Below are 18,778 nucleotides of genomic sequence, written 5' to 3'. Positions count from 1 at the left end.
CTGTCTTTCAAGATGTACAGATTCAGAAACCCTATGTAGGGCACCGTGAGACTGCCAATCAGTTCAGTGGCAGGTGGGTTGGGTTTCCTTATGTAACAATGGCCTGTGTTCAAAGAAGCTTCTTGGGTGGCAGAGGCCGTTTGCGATTGGCTGCTACCTGTAAGTTGGCAGTTCAGACCCACGCAGCGGCCCTGCAGGAGAAGCACTTGACAATCTGCGTTCATCAAGATAACAGACAAGAAAGCCTGTGAAGCAGTTCTCGTGCGTACTATGAGGTCACCGTGAATCAGCAACACCGACTGACGTCAAGAAAACGACAGGCCCCTTCCAAGGGGAAGAACAACGGAAACCCTGGGGGAAGGGAGACAGTCGTTGGTGTGAGATATGAAAATAATAATAATTTATAATCTCTCAAGGGGGCACACGGGTGGGGGGAGGGGGAAAAAGAGGAGCAGATACCAAGGGCTCAATAGAAAGTAACTGTCTAGAAAAGAATGATGATGGCAACGTATGTACAAATATGCCTGATACAATTGATGTATGGATTATAATAATCAATGTAAGAGCCCTCAGTAAAATGATATAAAAAACAAACAAACCTGACAGGCTGAGGAACTATTTCATGATCAAATGGTACCTGATGCAGAACTGCTGAGTGCGGTGGGCGGCTCCCCATGGGATCCTGTATCCGGGGAACTAAAGACCTTTTTAATGTGGAGATCATTTGTAACCATTGGATTGTAGCTAAGTAAAAGTATTACGACCGTGAAGGCTTTCTGAACGTGATGACTGTCATGGGTCTCTGTTATTATCCATTCTGCTCCGACCGTTTAGAAGAAAATACACACCAGCATGGCAGACTATGAACGGTTTTTGGGACTCCGGATAAAAGGCACAAAGGAATTCCTCCCAGTAACCTTAGATGTTTTCAGTAACTGAAGTAAAATCAAACTAAAACTCAAGCTATCCCGTGGGTGCTCCTTCAGCTCTCAGTGGTACCCGGCCTGAACTTTAGCCATGCAGCAGGGGTGCTGGCAGTGCTGAGGCTCACAGCGCCGGCTCACACCCACCAGCTGCTCCCCAAGAGAAGCAGATGGCCGTTGGCTTCCACAAAGAAGGCAGCCTTGTGGGCCAGGACGACACACAGTATTCTGTGCCCATCACGGCCACAGACAGCTAAGAGCCGGGAGCCTGGAGGGATCATCCCAGGAGCTGAGTTTGGAGATGGTTTACAATCCCGCCTGTGTTTATGGTCATTTCTCAAGTCTACTCTGTGTGGCTGTGTCAATTTGTCCTGCCAATGACAGGTCGTTTTCCATATACAATCACTGTTTATAATGTCTCCGGTAGAGTGTATTTTTGGAACAAGAGCTGTTAATGACCAGCATTGCATTTAAAGGGGTGCCTGGGTGGCATAAACAGTTAAGCACCCGACTGCCAGCCCTTAAGGGTGGCCCTTGGAGCCCACCAGCAGTGGCACAGAAAGCAGGCCCGGCCATGTGCTTCTGAGAGGTCCCAGCACACTGGGGTCACTGAGTAGGAATCTGCTCGATGGCAGACATTAGGGGCAGCACTGGCAGTCCCCCGTGTCGGACGAGGTCACAGTCATGGAAGGCACAGGAGGCTCTGCTCTCAGAGCTGTGTGGATGTTCTTGGAGATGTTTAAGCACGGAGCTCTAACTAGACGGGAGAAGAAGGGTCCTCTTACAGTATGATCACGTTCTCGATAGGAGCCTTTTCAGATCGTCTTTGCTGCCCACAACCTTTCTTTAAGTACATTCTGTTGGCTCGGTGTCCAGCATTTTACCATTGCAGTGGTTACACAGAAGCTCACGGACACAACTCATGATTGGAAAGTTTATGAAGGAAGTTAACAGGTTGCCATGCCAGATGGTTGTTTACCAGGACACGTTAGAACGTGTCACGTCTGTTAATAAATGCCCAAAGGGTTATCCCACTCTGCTGGGAGCCTCAACCTCAAGGCCTTCAGCTTGAGCTCCATGGGTCAGCAAGCCCAACTCCCCCAATTAAGTTCTCAGGCTGAGAATCCATTAAGTCAGCCTCAGCCCAAAAGGAAGCAGCTCCTCTTCCTCAGGTGAGCAAGTCCAACATCCCCAATTAAGTGTCCAAAGGCACCTCAGTCCGCAAGGCAGCCTCCTGCACAGAGACACTCATCTACACTTGCTCGGTGGGTCGGGAGGTCCATCACGCTGTCCCGTGCTCTGGCTCCAGGTTCTGCTGCTCTGAGGGGATAGCTGTAACCTGGATTCAGGAGCTTCATTGTTCAGGGATCTCAGGTCCAGGGGACATGCTCTCCTCCTGGCTCTAGCCTGTAATGAGAGATCTCCTCTTCCCCCTCCTCAGGTGGGTCATCTTATACACAACAGGATGGCTCTCCAGGGAATCCTGTTTGAAATGACAGGCGAATCCTTTCTCCCCCATCTTCTTACCAGACCCATGCAGGGTAAGGTCCTTTGGTGCAAGTTAGAGACTGACTAGTAGAGCCACACTGAGTGATCCACTGGCACCGCACAAATTATTGATGAAGGTTTTGCTTTCCCAGGAGAATTTTGTGCATTGAAGGTTTAATGTAATTTAGCATGTGATCTTCCTGGTAGACCACCTCACCGGATAGGTGTGCATTTGATCCTCATGGGTTGATGTAAATTGGAGCAAACAGATGCTGTGTTGATAGGTGCCATTGAGTTGGTCCCTAGCATAGTAGCCCGACACCCAGCAGAACAAAACACTGTGCCTGCTCCTGGGCCGTCTTCATAACCGCGACGTTTGAACCGTTGTTGCAGGCAGTGTGTACGTCTCTCTCCCGGACGGCCTTCCTCTGTACTTGACCTAGTGACTGCTCTCCTGAGAACATGTCCAGGTCCCATCGCGTGGATGCTCGAGCTTCTTCCCAGACAGATGCGGCTGTTGTTCCGGCAGTGCACGGTGTTTTCAGGACTCTGCGGCATTCAGACGCCTCGATGCAATGTTCACATGCTTCGGGGGCCTTGCACATACCATGGCCTGGGTCGGGTGCACCGTGGTCCTCAAGGTAATATCCTTGCTCCGGGATCCTGTAGCAGATTTGCCCGGTGCTGTGGGAGGAGGACCTTACGATGTGGTCGGAAGAATCTTGAGGGCTTGAGGCAGGACCAAGTAGACGTGGATTCAAACTCGAGCCCTTCTTCCTAGTGCTGTGACTTCCACCCCTCAGCGTGGTAGCTTCTCTAACCCCAGTTGGCTCACTTGTCAACCAGGGATGATCCCACCTGCCTATCAAAATGCCTAAGGGTCCTTGAGAATGTGCAGTAAGGCAGCATATGTGGTGTGTAGAACCTGCTCAAGGGTGGCTGTACGATAAATATTGTTACTGTCATGAAAATGCCATGGTCTTCTCTTCTGCTGGGAAGCCTTCTTCAGGTCAGTGCTTCCACGGGGCCTGGCCTGCTTTACTTGCAGGACAGGCTTTGTTTCCGTGCTAAGAACATAAGAGGATTTCAAGTTGAAGGACTTGTCCTTGCCACTGTGCCCCAGCCCAAGCTGCTGGAGGGGAGATGACCTTGCCCCTTTCCTCTCCTGCTTTTTCCACCTGGCCTGGGGAGAAGCTCAGCACCACCCCCTCCTGTGTGCCCACCAGCTGAGCTGCGTGCGGCTCCTTCACTTTCTGCCCTGACCCCTGCTCCAGCCTTCTTAGTAGGGAGGGTGCCGGCGGTTTCCAGGAGAGCTGGAGGGAGGAAGCCAGTGTTGACTTTAGTATTTGGTAGTAGGAGATTACATCTACTTTGTCACTAGTGATTATCATCAGCGACATCTCTAAAGACGTGGTTTGGTTTTTGTTTAATTGGGGGAAAATAACCTGTCTTTGGTGAAACACTTTGCGGCAGAGGAGACACGAGCCACAGAGAGCACCACAGCGGGCAACGAGTCGTGTTTTCCTGCCCTGGGCTGAGTCACGCGGCTCCAAGGCAGTGGGAGCAGGCGCGCCTGGGCCAAGTGGAGGCTCTTCCTTGCAGCACAGCAAAGCTGTTGCTCAGGCTCGCAGCTGAGGGGCACAGCCCTGGGTTCAAATTTCAGCGCTGCTCACTTTAGTAACTGCAACGCCAAGGAAGTTTCTTAAGTTGCTTCACTTCCTCCAGCCCGGCCATCTTGCTTGTCACCACCATGAAACCCCCGGGGAGGAGCTGTGCAGTTCCGCAAGCTCGGGTGTGTAAAGTGCCCGGCACAGGACAAGAATTTGCTGGATGTAAGCTATGCCGTGGGTACTTTGTCAGATTGAACATGGATTCTGTTTTTACCGGATGGGAAGTTCCAGAAAGGACCATCAAGTCAAGCTAGCCGATCGAGTCCTCTGCTGTGACTGATGTTTTCCGTACACATACTCGATGGATTACGGAGAAAGGAGCATCGGCACTGCCAGTCCTAATTGTGAATGAACCTTAGTCCACAAGAGGTTGTGGAATGTGAGTGTGTGTGTGTGTGTGTGTACATTTTTCTGGGGAGAGGTTCCATCACTTTTTCATTCTCTAAAGCACCACATTCACTTTCAGAGAAGAGAAGGCAGTGGGAGTTGGGAGACTTTGGGAGACTCCCAGGGACTCACCCGTCAGTTGATCAGTTTGTATGATTTCATCTTTGTTCTCACTGGTGGCTCACCAGCCCTACCTCTTGGTTTTGTTTCAAGAGTTTGGATCCTAAAGTTAAAATAATATTGTAAGAAATTTCCCAGAGAAAACATACTAGGCTGATTCTGATATCTTCAACAGATCTTGGCGGTGTTTCTGAGCATAAAGGGGAATCGGGAGAGATGTGCTAGTTTAAGTCCTTGTTGCCGTGCACCGTTAAGTGATTCTGACTGCGCAGCAACTACAGGACCGAGGAGACCTGTTTGCCCCGCGGGGTTGTCTAGGCTGAAGTTGAGATGAGAGCAGTTGGTCAGGTCTGCCCTCCCTGGAGCAGCGCGCGTCCAGACGGTCACCAATATGGCCAGCAGCTAAGTGCCTCACCACTGCCCCTGCCAGGACTGCGTCGCCACCCCTCTCGGGGACTGGCTTAGGGAGCACAGTCCAGTTCAGGAGGCCCCCCTTTGATCGGAGACCAAGACGAGAGCGCTGATGCTCTGCCCCCACATCTTCTCCTTAGAGGGTTGGCACTTTGTTTGTTTGTTTGTTTATTTAATCATTTTATTGGGAGGCTCTTATGAATCTTATAATATTCAATTGTCTTAAGCACACTTGTACATCTGTTGCCATCAACATTTCCAAAACGTTTTCTTTCTACTTGAGCCCTTGGTATCAGTCAGCTCTTCTTTTCCCTCCCTCCCCCCTCCCACCTACACGAATCCTTGATCCGTTATATATTATTAGTGTTACTTTGTCTCTTACATAGTCCATTGTCTCCCTTCACCCACATTTCTGTTATTCATCCCCCTGGGGAGTGGGCTATGTATCAACCTTGTGATGGGTCCCCTTTCTCCCCCTTCCCCTCGGCACTTTCTTTTGGGAACGTGCAAGAGCCGAGGCCCGGGACAGTCTGCTGGGACAGAGTGTCCTTGCCTTCTCTTGCCTCTGTGCTGGGGTCTCCCCCGCTTCACCTTCTTCCATTCTGAGCAGCAGTGGCGGGCAGAGGGAAGGTGGGCAATCCAACTGGGCGTCTCGCGCAGCAAGTCAGCCTTTGTCCTTCTGGCACGTGAAGTGCAGTTGGAAAAGGCACCTAGCATTTCTGCGTTCCTATATTGTTGTAAACTCGTGCAGTTTCTGAGAGTTGATCAGATAGCAGTGCATTTCCATATGAGTGATTAAATACCGTCTATACTCGTGGACAAGCCAAATTTTTCAGCACATTTAAAAAAATCATTTTATTGGGGGCTCATACAACTCTTATCACAATCCATACAGCCATCCATGGTGTCAAGAATATTTGTACATCTGTTGCCCTCATCATTCACAAAACATTTCCAGCACAATCTTACTGCAGTTTCTTTGGTAACATTTGGTACCTCGGTTGACATTCAGGTCGGCTTATACTCAAGTATATACATCAGAGTGTGGTCTATTTTGGTAAACACATACTAATAGAGTCACTTTTATGTGAATAGCATATTTTAGATGATGTAGTAAGGAGCCCTGGTAGCGTAGTGGTTACACATTGGCCTACTAACTGCAAGGTCAGAAGTTCAAAATCACCAACTGCTTCAAGAGAGAAAAACGGCTGTCTACTCCCATAGAGAGTTACAGTCTCGAAACTCACAAGGGCAGTTCTGCCCTGTCCTATAAGGTTGCTGTGAGTTGGCATCAACTTGATGGCCGTGAGTTTATTTTGAGATGATGTGGTTTTATCTACTTGTACTTTGTATACATTCAGACAAGGATGAGTCAAAAAGTATTTCTAGAAGGCCCTAGAAACATTTAAAACCTGAATGTCAAAACGTGACCCTATTGGTCTGGATGATCCCCCGAGGGCAGTGTTCCCATCTCTCCCCAGGGGTCCTCTGCCCTTTGATGGACACCAGCCTCACAAGGGCAGTCTGGGTATCCTCCAGGGCCTTCTCCTGTGATCCTTTCGGTGATCTTGATATTTGGGGAACGCAGAGATGCGAGATTGAGGGCCGTGACGGGGGTGGGGGGCAGGGGCAGGCCTCCCCGCAACGTTTCCGTGGGACAGCCTTGCTGCATCTCAGCGGAGGAGCAGGGCCGTTGCCGTGACCGAGCAGTGTTCCCCAGAGCTACCGCCCTGGCCTTCTCCTCCCAACAAACACGGCTTGCCCTTCTCTGTACAGGTCTCCCGGTACGCTCCCGTGATCGGCTGGGTCTGAACAAGCTATCCCGATGATGCCTTTGGGATTCCAAGCAACAGCCACCACAACCAGAGCCTACCGCTCTGCCTTGAATTCACCTGACCCAGAAGCCACTGCTGTGGCCGGACCTCTTTATTGTGCAGGAACCCTGCGGGGATTAGTTGAGTGCGTCCCCGAGAGGAATTGTCTGCAGCCACCCACTGATTCCACAGACGTGTTCAGACCCATGTGCACGTGGACTAGAACCCTAGTGGTCGCCCTTTCAGGCAGACCTCACCTCACAGCAGAGATGGAGCTTCTGGAGGAAAACTGCCCAAGTACTGAAACAGAAAAGCTCAACGATTAACTTAGATACGTCAAGTAATCCTGTGCTCGGGCCTCTGTGTCATGAAACTTAACTGTGCTTAATTTTCCCAGCAGAACTCCAGGAAGCAAAAGCTCCCAGCCCATCCATAAACCGGCAGACCAGCATTGAAACGGATAGAGTTTCTAAAGAATTCATAGACTTTCTCAAGACCTACCACAAGACAGGCCAAGAAATCTATAAGCAGACCAAGATGTTTCTGGAAGGGATGCATTACAAAAGGGTGAGTTGAGAATAAGCCTCTTGGAACCCTGGCACCGTGGAGTCAGGCCCAGCCTCGACGCTCCTGTGCAGCTCTGTCTTTCTGCCCTGCACGGTGACGTACCGCGATGGACCCGGGAGCAGTCCCCGCCCCGAGCCAGGTTGGAACTCGAGGCCCCGGCTATTCCTTCTCCCTGCACCTCACTGGTGCCGGGACGATGTCTGCGTGGAAAGGCCGGCCTTCCCAGAGTGTAGCTTCGACTGTGGGGCACACTGCAAAGTCCTGACTCTAAGCACCCTGTGACTCAGTAGCATTGCTGCTCAGGTGCATGCTCTTTATTGCTACATTTTGGAGTTGAATTTTCCTCCCCTTGCTCGGCGAGGAAAGGGACAGGTAGCATTTAGACATGGAAAGGGACTTGGGCAGGTGTCCAGCTCCAGGCCTTGTATTCCCTAGACCGAGAAACTGAGAGCGAGAGAAAGTAAGAGACTCTCTCCCAAGGTGGCATGCTTCAGACCCAGACCTTGTGCCTTCTGCACCCGTGTCTCCTCCGACACACATGTTTGGTTTTCAGTGACCAACGGTGGAAAGCTGCCCTTATGGGGACTCTTTGCAACTAGTGATTCATTCTCTTGTACCAGATTACAGCCACCAACTCATGATCACCCTTCAGTGTTCCTCTGCGACCCGAGGAAGCCTTGGAGCGGAAGGAAGAGGGAATTAAAAACACAGCGTCCTGAGGAGCCGCAGAGCTCTCTTCCAGCTGTGGCCAGGGATCACTGGGCTAAAAGCAAACTGAGCTCTTGCCAAAATCTGTCTTTCCTGCTCTGTAGGGCGTCACTGCCCAGAGACAGAGGAAGCCGCCTCCCTAGTTACGTGGCAGTCAAACTAACTTGCTATCCTTGACGTTGTGTTGTTAGAAGCAGTAGGTGACTCATTCGTGGTGTGTGTGGGGTGGGCAGAAAAGAAAGTATAGTCTCTAGGACCTAGAACTTCAATTTCTTATCAGAAGCAACAGAAGTTTCCAAGTTGCCCATTCTTCTAATGTAGCATGCCCTAACATAGCATTCATTTTTCTATTGGACACCCCATACCCTACTGCCCCTTACCCTGACTGTATTCTGTAGTTCATTCAGGGCGTACCGTGTCTTTTAGAAAACTACTCAGCTTGAATGTGGTCGTTTTTCTTTTGCTCAGAAGCATCACATGTCTTCGTTCTGTGACATTTCACTCACCTTTCAAGTCAGTATATAAAGTCAGCGGGAATTAAGTGGCCTTCAAGACTTGGCTGGCTGGCAGCAGAGACCCGGACATGGCCTCAGGCTGCTCCTGTTTTCAGAGCCACTGTGAAAATCGTGTTCCTTTTCTACACTGAGTGTCTCACAGGCAGGTGGCCCCGCCCTGTGCGGGCAGCTCCAGTGTCTGCAGTCTGCCTGGGTCAGCCCTCATGGGCTGCAGGTGTTTGTCAAGCTCAGTGTTTCTGAAGGAATCCCTTGTTGCTGCTGGCTGCCAGTTAATGTCTTTCATCCTCTCTTATAAATAAACAAATGAGGTCAACTTAAACTCTCCCAACCTAATTCTAGCTTCAGAGCACGTTATCCGATCCATTTCTTAAGCAAATGGACTACGCTCAACTTGGGGGGTTGGGCGTAGCAGGGTAAAGTACTGTGAAGGGAGGGTCTGAGATTTGTCCCTAGCTCGCCAGCTCACAAGGTAGCCTGCCACCATGCTATGGGTTCTGGACAAAGGTCAGTGTGTGACTCAGAGCAGCAGGAAGGGGCCAGCCCTTCTCTTGGGCTCCTCTGGGACCATCTGGTCCCTCCATCACTTGCTCACAGGTGGCAGGGGCAGGTTACCTCCTACTGTCACCACCACACCTTTCCAGAAGGGGCCACTGAAGAGAGAGAAGGGCAAAGTCTCCTCTGTAGTGCATGGAACCTTGTCCACAAAACAGGGTAATCTATGTACGTGTTGGTTTTTTACTTCTCTGAAAGCCCCCTGAGCAGTGTATTCATCTTTGAGTTGCATGAACTGGTACGGTGGCTGGCAAGTCTCCTCTTTGTATAATAAGTGGTTTTAGACTGGACACAAGTATAAATTTCCGTTGCCAATATGTTACCAGGAAAACGGAAATCAGTTGAGCAACATGAACGAATATAAGATAAATCTATAAAGCTGTGCTGCAATATGATAGACAAGTGCAGGAAAAGCTGGCCCATTAAAAAAAAAAGTTTAAAGACAGTAACAATAAAGAGCCTTAGTTATTAATCTAACATGGGAAATTCTTTTTTTCCAAAGAATTAAAAGGCTAATGAGGATTTTATCTTGGATCTAGCTGGAAAAAAAAAAAAGGAAAGGCTTAGTAATACTTCATAGGTCAGTATAAGCATGGAAAACAATACTTAAATCACAATATTACGTGTTTACTTTAGAATAACATGGAAATGTGTATATGTGTAATTTTTTATGTGGAAGAAAAGAGGATTTGGAGAGAGCTGTTTCTAAATCTAGTAGACTTCAAACACTCGTTCTGAAATGAAAGACTGGTTGGGATTTTGGTGAAAGTAAGACTATAGATGAATGAAATACGTCAGGGATCCCAGAAATCATTTCCTTTCTGAGGAGCAAACTCCGTGCCACCTCGACGAACAAGTGGGAGCAGAGTCTCTCTCCCAGGGGCGGCCCGAGCAGGCACCTGCACCTCTGCAGTCTGTGTTCCCATCCCACGTCCCACATTCCAGCCAGACCGGGGCTCACTGGGAAACCCCTAGGAGAAACTAGCCTCAGATGCTCATTCCGAGTGGGAAGAAGTAAAAGCACACTATCAAAGCAGTGCTTTTGATGAACAAGTGAAAGTTGTGTTTGTTTTTAAATCGTGCAGTGAGAATTAGAGCTCTGATCAAGTGAAAGGCTGTGTGTGTGTGTGTGTGTGTGTGTGTGTGTGTAAGAGCAGACTGTCTACTAAGGCTGCTACCCAGGCCTGTGTAGACAGCAGAGGATTAAGGGTAACTCAACCAGTTGACAGGGATGCCAACAACTGACAGTAACAGGGCGGGGCGGGGCGGGGTGAGTGTGTGTGTACTCAGGTCAAGGTGGTGACAGGGACTGCAAGACCTGCAGAATTGTTCTCATGAAGAGAGTCAGCGAGGCCTTCTCAGAGAAGGTTGGTGTGAGCAGAGCCTGAAGCCTGGGAGGATCTCCTTGGACAGGAGTTGGAGGAGAGGGCCGATTCGGTCTTCTGCACAGCGGGAAGAATCTGCCAAGTCAGGTAGACGGAGAGCAGAGTCAGAAGCCGTGGGTCAGTGGGAAGCAGGGGGGACTGTGAACTTCTGGAACAGGGCTCAGGAGGCAGAGCGTGAGCACATCACATCCACGAAGAGGAGCGTGACCTGTGATGACAGCCGAGGCGGGAGGGAGAGCAACTAGGTCCCAGGGGCCCCCACCGAGGAGGACGGTGAGGTATGGCCTGGCTGCTGCTCTCGCAGGGCGATTTTGCCCTGTCGTGAGTGAGCCCTCACTCTGCAGGGCTGGATCCGCACAGGACTTCAGACACAGCCTCGGCCTCTTTAGGGCCATGGGGACCACTCCTGGTGTAGGTGTTGGCAGTGAATCTCTTTCACCTGGAGAATCCGTCGGCTGTCCTCTCTGGTGACTTTCCATCTTGGTGTTGAAAGGTTCGTTAGAGACGAGCTCGCAGAGCTTCAAGGAGACCGCACTCCAGTGCTGTCATCGTCGGAACCGCGTTCTCCCGCTCGTGTTCTCATTTTTCCCTCTGCCACCTCCTATTCGGTTGTGCTGCACCACGGACATCTTCACGTGCCCTGAAATCCTACTTGAATTGGGGGAAAGCAGACAGACAGACCTATGAAATCCTGGCAGTAAATAAAAATGACAAAGCCGATGTGGCAGGCCCCGGAGGAGTGAACACACCGAGAGGCAGGGTGCCTTTCTGTGGCGGTACCTGGCAGGCAGCACCCATCCCCCTAAAGTTGTTGCTGCCAGGTGGTTGGATCCAAGACGACCTGAGCCAGATGCAGAGAGTCTTCCCTGCTGTGCATCTAGCCATTGGTCCCAAGAATAGAGGCCTAAACGCACAGCGGTGAACGAGTCCTAGTAGAGAGTAGGATGGAGCCATTAGCCAGGACCGGGCCAGCTGGGTGAGTAGAGATGTACATAAGCCTGGAAACCATAGAAACGTGACCCTGCACCGAGTGCAAATAGGTGCACCCAGAGAGAGACGCCAAGCAGTCTGTTAGCGGTGGAGAAGTTTTCCCCCCTTGAACGTTAACGCGAGTTCTTCACCTGTGGCATGAATGCCCACAAGAGGAGTGGACTTGGAGAATCTGGTCACAGAGCTGTGCTTGTGTTCTCCTGTTAGCTCTTAAGCAGCCTCTTTGTCCTTTTTTAAAAAAATCATTTTATTGGGCGCTCGTACGCTTATCACAATCTATACATACCCCATTGTGTCAAGCACATTTGTACATCTGTTGCCCTCATCATTCTTAAAACGTCAGCTTTCCACTTGAGCCCTTGGTTCTTTGTCCTCTGGTTTCAGGAATTCAGTATCGAGGAGCAGTCGGAGCACACTCAGGACTTCTACCAAGGCATGGCAGAAAGAATACAGACCCGCGGGAAAGGTAACTTGGCACTGGGCTGACTGACGCCTCAGTACAGAGGCCACCGCCTCCTGTCCCCGTGACCTCCTGGCAGCTGGTGGTGAGCTGAGCAGTACCTGTGAGCTCCCCCTGTGTGTTTTCCAGGATCGTTGGAGCCGTGTATAGTGTGGGCTGGGTAGAGTGAATCAAAGCCAACTCCTTGGGGACTTTCTTAAATGAACCCCACCTGGTAGCCACATCCCCCTGAGTCGGTGTGCTTGTCATGATGTCTTCCTCAGGGGTGTTAGGTTCACCGAGCTGTAGGGTTTCATGATTCAATTGAGCCTTCATTGAGTGCGGGCCTTAGGAAGGACTTCGCACATGTGCTGTCCCCCGCTGTGAGCATCAGGGAGCGGCAGGGGGTTGTGACAGCCCTCCAAAAGGAGAGGCACCCCCATGTGGCAGCTTCAGCAACAAGTGGGCATTCGGTCCAAGGCTGTCTCAGAACTCGAGATCATTTCTAAAGGGTGTGTGTGTCTGTGTGTTAATATCGCATACTTACCTCTCTGGGTGCATTTAAACTTGATTATGCATTCGTTTTCTGCTATGTAGAGAATACCCTAAAAACATTCTCCCGTGTTTTCGGCCTCTCAGTGCCCCCGGAAAGAGTTGAGAAGATCATGGACCAGATTGAGAAGTACATCATGACGCGTCTCTATAAGCACGTGTTCTGCCCGGAAACCACTGACGACGAGAAGAAAGACCTCGCCATTCAGAAGCGGATCAGGCAGGTTCTGTGGGAAAGCGGGCAGTGAGCGAGAGTCACGGTGAAGGCGCCTTGCCTGCCGTCCTCTGTGGGCCTAGACAGGAGCCGAGCACGGGAGACTGAGCAGCATGATGGGGCATGAGTTGCCATCTTGCTTCTCAGCTCGGTGCAGGCAGCTGTAGATCAGAGTGTGGTTGATGTTGGAGAGGGTTCCAGATCTCCACACGAGCCCAGGAAGAGGAGGGCTGGTTTGTCATCGCCTCTGCTGGCTTCTCAGGCAGGAAGCTGTCAGCACTGATACCGATGTCCAGGCAATGGGTGCCACCCTCCCCCACCCCACCCCGAGGTCCTGTCACTGGCCGTTCTCCCTGTGGCAGCTCCCTGTGAGCACAGTGTGGGTAGCATCTCCCAGAGCTCACCCAAACCCTTAGGGCACCGGCTGGCCAGGTGAGGTGTGGAGGAGATCGAAGCCAGGAGTCACTAGATGGGCCTTGGGACCTCGGGCAGAGCCCACACTTAGTGCAGGGCAGCAGTAGAATGTCTGGAGGGATGTCAGGCTGTGACCAGAACGCTCAGTGACTCAGGCTCAGGCCACACATCCTGTTGCTGGGCAGACTCTGAAATGACAGCATCTGCTGCCCACCCCGTGAGAGGCGCAGGAGAGAAGTCCCCTGTCAGCTGAGCACCTGCTGTGTGCAGGGGAGGTGGACGGGGGCCTGGTGAGATGGGGAGCCCTGTGCTTGAAGAGAATGATGCAGTCAGTGGCTCACACCCCCTACAGGAACCCCTCCTCATGCCTCCCCTACTGCTCTCCCCCCAGAGCCCTGCACTGGGTCACGCCACAGATGCTCTGTGTCCCCGTCAACGAGGAGATCCCGGAAGTGTCTGACATGGTGGTGAAAGCAATCACAGGTGAGTGAGCTCCAGAGGCTGGACGCCGGGAGGTTGGTCGTTTGAGGGACAGATTGAGACATCGGATGCCGGTTCATCACCACCCTATAGGGCGGCGTAGAGCTGCCCCACGGGGTTTCTGAACTGGAACTCATTACAGAAACAGAGAACCTCATCTTTATCCCACAGAGCAGCTGGTGGGTTTGAACCACTGACGGTGGTTAGCAGCCCAGTGCTTAACCCACTCTAGTTCTTCCAGGGAGCAAACAGTTTATAAGGTCTCTAAAATACAGGCTGCCAAGGACACCCTGGAACATTTCGAACCTGCTTGGCCAGAGTGGGGTCGTTTGTTTTAGGACTTCCGGATGTTCTGGGTTGCAGGCAGCATGCCCCCCACCCCATGACTCAGGTCTCCTATTTCTTGGTCATTGGACCCAATTCAGGTCAGTTGCATTTCTGAGACCCTGGTGGAGAATGCCAGGGTCATCTCCAAGCCAGAGTAGCCTGGCAGACGGATGCGTTTTGCTGGCTGCCAGTCAGAGGTGTGTTGGATGACTGTGGTTTGTTGGAGAAGTAGCCTGAGCACCTCTCACTGCCATGGCTGTGCCACCCTCGACAGTGTCCCGTCAGCAGGGCTGACCCCGAAGTGACAGGGACACTTCCTGCAGAGACCACTCCCGGCCTCGGCCAGACGGGCCCGGTCTGATCGTCGTCAGTGTACTTTTCAGGGCAGGGAGGGGGGCAGCAAGTGCCAGCAGGGCTGATGGTAGGCCGGCCATGAAGCAGCTGTGGCCCTCACCCTTCTCAAGGACCCAAGCAGATCTGAGTCCCCCAGGCCCGCTGTCGTCCCCCCCACACACACACCCGGGTACTCCAGCGGGGCTCTCTGTTAGTACTTGGCCAGCCACTGCTCCCAGCCGTTTTGTTTCGTTTGGGTTTTTTTTCTTCATTTTTCATCTTTTGTTGTTACTGACTTTCATACATGGATAGAGGGTATGAAGTTTTCATGCTTCCTCACTCGCCCCTGAGCTCAGTCACAGTGTCAGCTCCCCAGTTAACTGTGTTTGATGCCCGTTTTCAGGCCGTAAGTTGATGGTTCTTTCATTTTCCCTTTCTTGGTTGAGGGCCTGGCGTTTTTGACCACGGCCTGCTTTGGTCAGATCCCAGTGGTAGTCAAGGACCGTGAAATGCTTTTCCCTACGAAGGAAAATGTTCTTTGTGAGATTAGCTGGGTAAGGGGGATGGCGTGTGTGTGTGTGTGTGTGTGTGTGTGTGTGTTTTGTGTCCCCTCAGAGGCACACGCACATGGTTTCATGCCTCACGCCGGCTCTCCGCCATGGGGCCAGGCATTGGGCCCCGCCTCTGCGAGCTCGTGGGCAAGGTATGGGCTGGGACCCTGCTCTCGTACCGTGGAGCAGGGACCCACAGTGTGCAGGCCCCCATGCGTGAGCTTGGCTGTCGAGAGGTCTGTTTTCTGTACTGGTCGGTGTCTCTGTAACAGCATGGAGGCAGTCCCGCGGCTGCTTCTAGGGAACCCTGGTGGCGCAGGGTTCAGTGCCAGCCACTCCGCAGGAGATTGACAAGACTGCTCCTTTGCAGATGATCACGGGGCAGTCTTCTGGGCACTTCTACCGTGTCCTGTTGGGTCACTTCGAGTCAGAACCAACTAGAAGGCAGTGGGTTGGCAGGCTCTGTGGACAGTGAGAGGGTGGGGGCTGCTCAATGAGTTGGATCCAACTGGACAGCGGGCAGTGGGTCACGGGTGGCCTATAGCTGTGTCGTGCCTTCTTCACAGACATCATTGAAATGGACTCGAAGCGGGTGCCTCGGGACAAGCTGGCCTGCGTCACCAAGTGCAGCAAGCACATCTTTAACGCCATCAAGACCACCAAGAACGAGCCAGCCTCTGCCGACGACTTCCTGCCCACGCTCATCTACATCGTGCTGAAGGGCAACCCGCCGCGCCTGCAGTCCAACATCCAGTACATCACGCGCTTCTGCAAGCCCAGCCGCCTGATGACCGGGGAGGACGGCTACTACTTCACCAACCTGGTGCGTGCCACGCGGCCCGGGGCTACAGTCACACACAAGGGGCCCCAGACCCCTGTACTAACCTGAGTGCATGAGTCCAGGCCCTGCACCCCTTCCTCTTTCTCTACCCCCCCACCCCACCCCAGCCCCTAGTCCTGCCAAAGCACTGATGATTGGCCATGAAGAGAAAGACACACACGGGCACACACACGTGCACACGTCCTCCCCGTCCCCAAGAACCGTCCTGGTCACAGCACACATGACTAGGCTATGCAGACCTGCCTCAGGTCTCTCCCCGCCCCCCACCCCCTCCCAATCCCCACAGGTTTTCCCTCGGGAGCAGGGGGAGCCAGGTGCAGAGTCTCCTCCCCTGCCTGCTGGTGTGCTCTCTGGGTCCAAGTCCAGGAGCCATCCCCTGGTCAGGCTGTGCACCAGGCTGGGTCAGATCTCGGACTGGGCTTCACTTGTAGGAGATGCAGCATATTTTCCTCCTCGTCTTCCTATACTGCCCCAGGGAGGGTTTTGGAACAGGTGGGTTCCGACCCAGGCATGGGTGGGCATTGGTTCGGGGCCTGGCAGGATTGCGTTCTGTCAGACCCAAGATGAAAGGAGGAACCATCCTCCCTCCATGGACTGTGAAGCTTCTGTTGAAGGGGCCTGGGGCCAGAGGTTGGCAGTTGGAAACTTGCAGTTGCTTTGCAGGGGAAATGTGAGGCGTCCGCCGCATGACACCCGTGACACATGTGACAGACTTGGAAACCCAGGGGCACTTCCACCCTCTCCTGTCCGGTCGCTCTGAGTCAGAGTCAGCTGCAGCCGGTTTAGTTTCTGGAAGCTTCTTGTGTCAGGCTAGAGTTACTGTGAAGGGAAGGATCCCAGCCTCGAGACAGCCGTGCCCACAGGGAGCATAGGGGGCACTTCTGAACAACCTGCCAGCGACTTCGAAGCTGCTGTCCTCATGTATCCCTTTGGGGCTTCTGAAATCATGTGCGTGTGGGACCTGCCGGGACCGACTCCTGGTCATCTTCAGCCATCGGGGACCCTGCTTGTTAACATGCAGCCAGCTTCCCGGGAGCGAGTGGGCCCTGGTCCTCAGAGTTCTCCGTAGGGCTCACCTGGTCTGACAGGTGGAGGAGGGGTGCGCCTGCTGCTTGCTGCGTGGAGCTGCCTTGGACAATGGGATTCATCTCATTCTGCCCGGGGTCCAGGGGCCGGGCCTCTGCTGTGGTGGCTTCTGCAGACGGTAGCCGTCAGCACCATCACGGTGGAGCTACTACCTCACCTTGCCACCTCCCAACCCTGTGGCCGGCAACCTTCCCCTCCCCCCTCCCCATGCCTCTCCTCTCCCTGCAGACCCAGGGTCTGGCCCCACACCTTGAGGCCATCCTGGCTGAATTGAATGTTTGTCAGTGTCTCCCTCCCCCTCCTCAGTGGGCCCGGTCTCCTTTTGTCCTTTTGTAGACTGTGCACCTAACCTTCCACCTGGTCCTCTCTGGGTCCCTCCCTCCCCTGTGTCTGGTTCTTTGTCTCCCTGGCTGCTGTCTCCCAGGTCTGTTTTCCTCTCTCCAGACCTCATGCTGAGCTCCTCAAGTTTAATTTGTCCAGAATGGAAAAGGCTTCCCCAACAAATGTCTTTTCTTTCATGTCCCTTGTTCTCCTGAACCCCTTTACCGGGTTAGGACAGTCAGTGGGACCTGCCTTAGGCTGGGCACCTGGCTGTGGGCAGCCCATTGGCATGAGATGACTGCCCCTCCTGGAGGGGCCCACCTTTTCCTGACCACTGACCTTGCCACCCTGAGCGGGTTTCTCAGACAAGTCCCTGACAGCGGCCTGGTCCTCTGGCTTCTGCCTGGTTTTGGTGGTAACGGCCCTCCCTCCCGTCCACCCATCTTTCTGTCTCTCCTTATCTTCTCTTTACTGTGACATGCTCCTTTTGAAGCTCGTTGGCCCACAGGAGAAGCTGCGGGTTCCACCTGCCTTGCGCTTACGTAGCACACCACAGCAGCAGCACCGCTCCCAAGTGCCCTGGCTCTGACGCTGCCAGCCAAGGGGCTCCGCGTGGCAGAGTGGGGGCATGTAAGGCTCATCTCTGCAGCCTGGACACCCCCAGATGGCGGAAGTGACCAACCTAGGGTCCCACAGCCACGCGGTAGAGCAGCAGTGCCGACAGAAGGCCAGCAGCTCCTCCCTGAACTCCTTTTAACGGTGTCCAACCCCGGGTGGGAAAGGAGGGGTCCCTTCCCCCACGCCATACATACCCTGCACTGAGCCCCAGCCTTCTCCCCCGCAGTGCTGCGCTGTGGCCTTCATTGAGAAATTGGATGCCCAGTCTCTGAACCTGAGTCAGGAGGATTTTGACCGCTATATGTCAGGCCAGACGTCGCCTCGGAAACAGGAGGCCGAGCCTTGGGCCCCAGATGCTTGTGTGGGCGTGAAACAGATGTACAAGAACTTGGACCTCCTCTCTCAGCTGAACGAGCGGCAGGAGAGGATCCTGAGCGAAGCCAAGAAACTGGAAAAGGACCTCATCGACTGGACGGACGGCGTGGCCAAAGAGGTCCGCGACATCGTGGAGAAGTACCCACTAGAGATTAAGCCCCCCAGCCAGCCGCTGGCAGCCATTGACTCAGAGAACGTGGAGAACGACAAGCTCCCACCGCCCTTGCAGCCTCAGGTGTACGCAGGATGACGGCCTCGGAGCGTCTGTCTGCGGCGGCAGGGCTGGCCCTCGCTCCCCTCTGATGTGGGATGGAGTCAGGGGGTCCCCGGGAGAGCTGGGGCGCTGCTTCTGGCCTTCTAAGGGTCAGCACTTTTAAAGGTACAGTTCGGTGGGGGCGGTTTCTTGGTTTTCTTTTTGTGTTTATTTTTCTGGCAGAGGAAGGTTAGTAAATAATAAACAATTATTTATTTGCGTTACTGAAACAGATTCCTTTAAGGCTTGTGTGGCAGAGCCTTCCATCCAAATCTGCTGCCGCCCTCCGCGCCCGCCCTCCGCGCCCGCCCATGCCTCCTCTGGTTTTCCTGCGGGCTCTGCCCAGTGCAGGCTGAGAGAAGGAGCGAGCGCGCACCGCTGCTCCAGTGGCCGAGGGAGGGAACCGCGGGGTACCACTGCCCTGCAGCCTGTAAGCTAGCACAC

At 53.1% G+C, this 18,778-nt stretch overlaps 1 protein-coding gene across 2 annotated transcripts in view; it reads left to right on the top strand.

Annotated features, from left to right (window-relative positions):
- RABGEF1 (RAB guanine nucleotide exchange factor 1) overlaps positions 1 to 18,558 on the top strand; it is a 44,275-nt gene extending 25,717 nt beyond the window's left edge. Inside the window, exons 4-9 of one of the 2 annotated variants that reach the window (XM_075565009.1) lie at positions 7,214 to 7,380; positions 11,915 to 11,996; positions 12,609 to 12,741; positions 13,541 to 13,632; positions 15,407 to 15,663; positions 17,933 to 18,558. In XM_075565009.1, coding sequence (XP_075421124.1) covers positions 7,214 to 7,380; positions 11,915 to 11,996; positions 12,609 to 12,741; positions 13,541 to 13,632; positions 15,407 to 15,663; positions 17,933 to 18,331 — 1,130 coding nt within the window. In that variant the 3' untranslated portion in view covers positions 18,332 to 18,558. Of the gene's footprint in view, positions 1 to 7,210; positions 7,381 to 11,914; positions 11,997 to 12,608; positions 12,742 to 13,540; positions 13,633 to 15,406; positions 15,664 to 17,932 lie in introns of both variants that reach the window. The other variant, XM_075565008.1, reaches the window with a different exon arrangement.
- The last annotated feature ends 220 nt before the right edge of the window (positions 18,559 to 18,778 follow it).

The sequence above is a fragment of the Tenrec ecaudatus genome, chromosome 12, assembly GCF_050624435.1.
Source record: "Tenrec ecaudatus isolate mTenEca1 chromosome 12, mTenEca1.hap1, whole genome shotgun sequence".
Lineage (NCBI taxonomy): Eukaryota > Metazoa > Chordata > Mammalia > Afrosoricida > Tenrecidae > Tenrec > Tenrec ecaudatus.
Note: the sequence above shows the minus strand (reverse complement) of the source record. Positions and strands in the feature narration are given on the sequence as shown.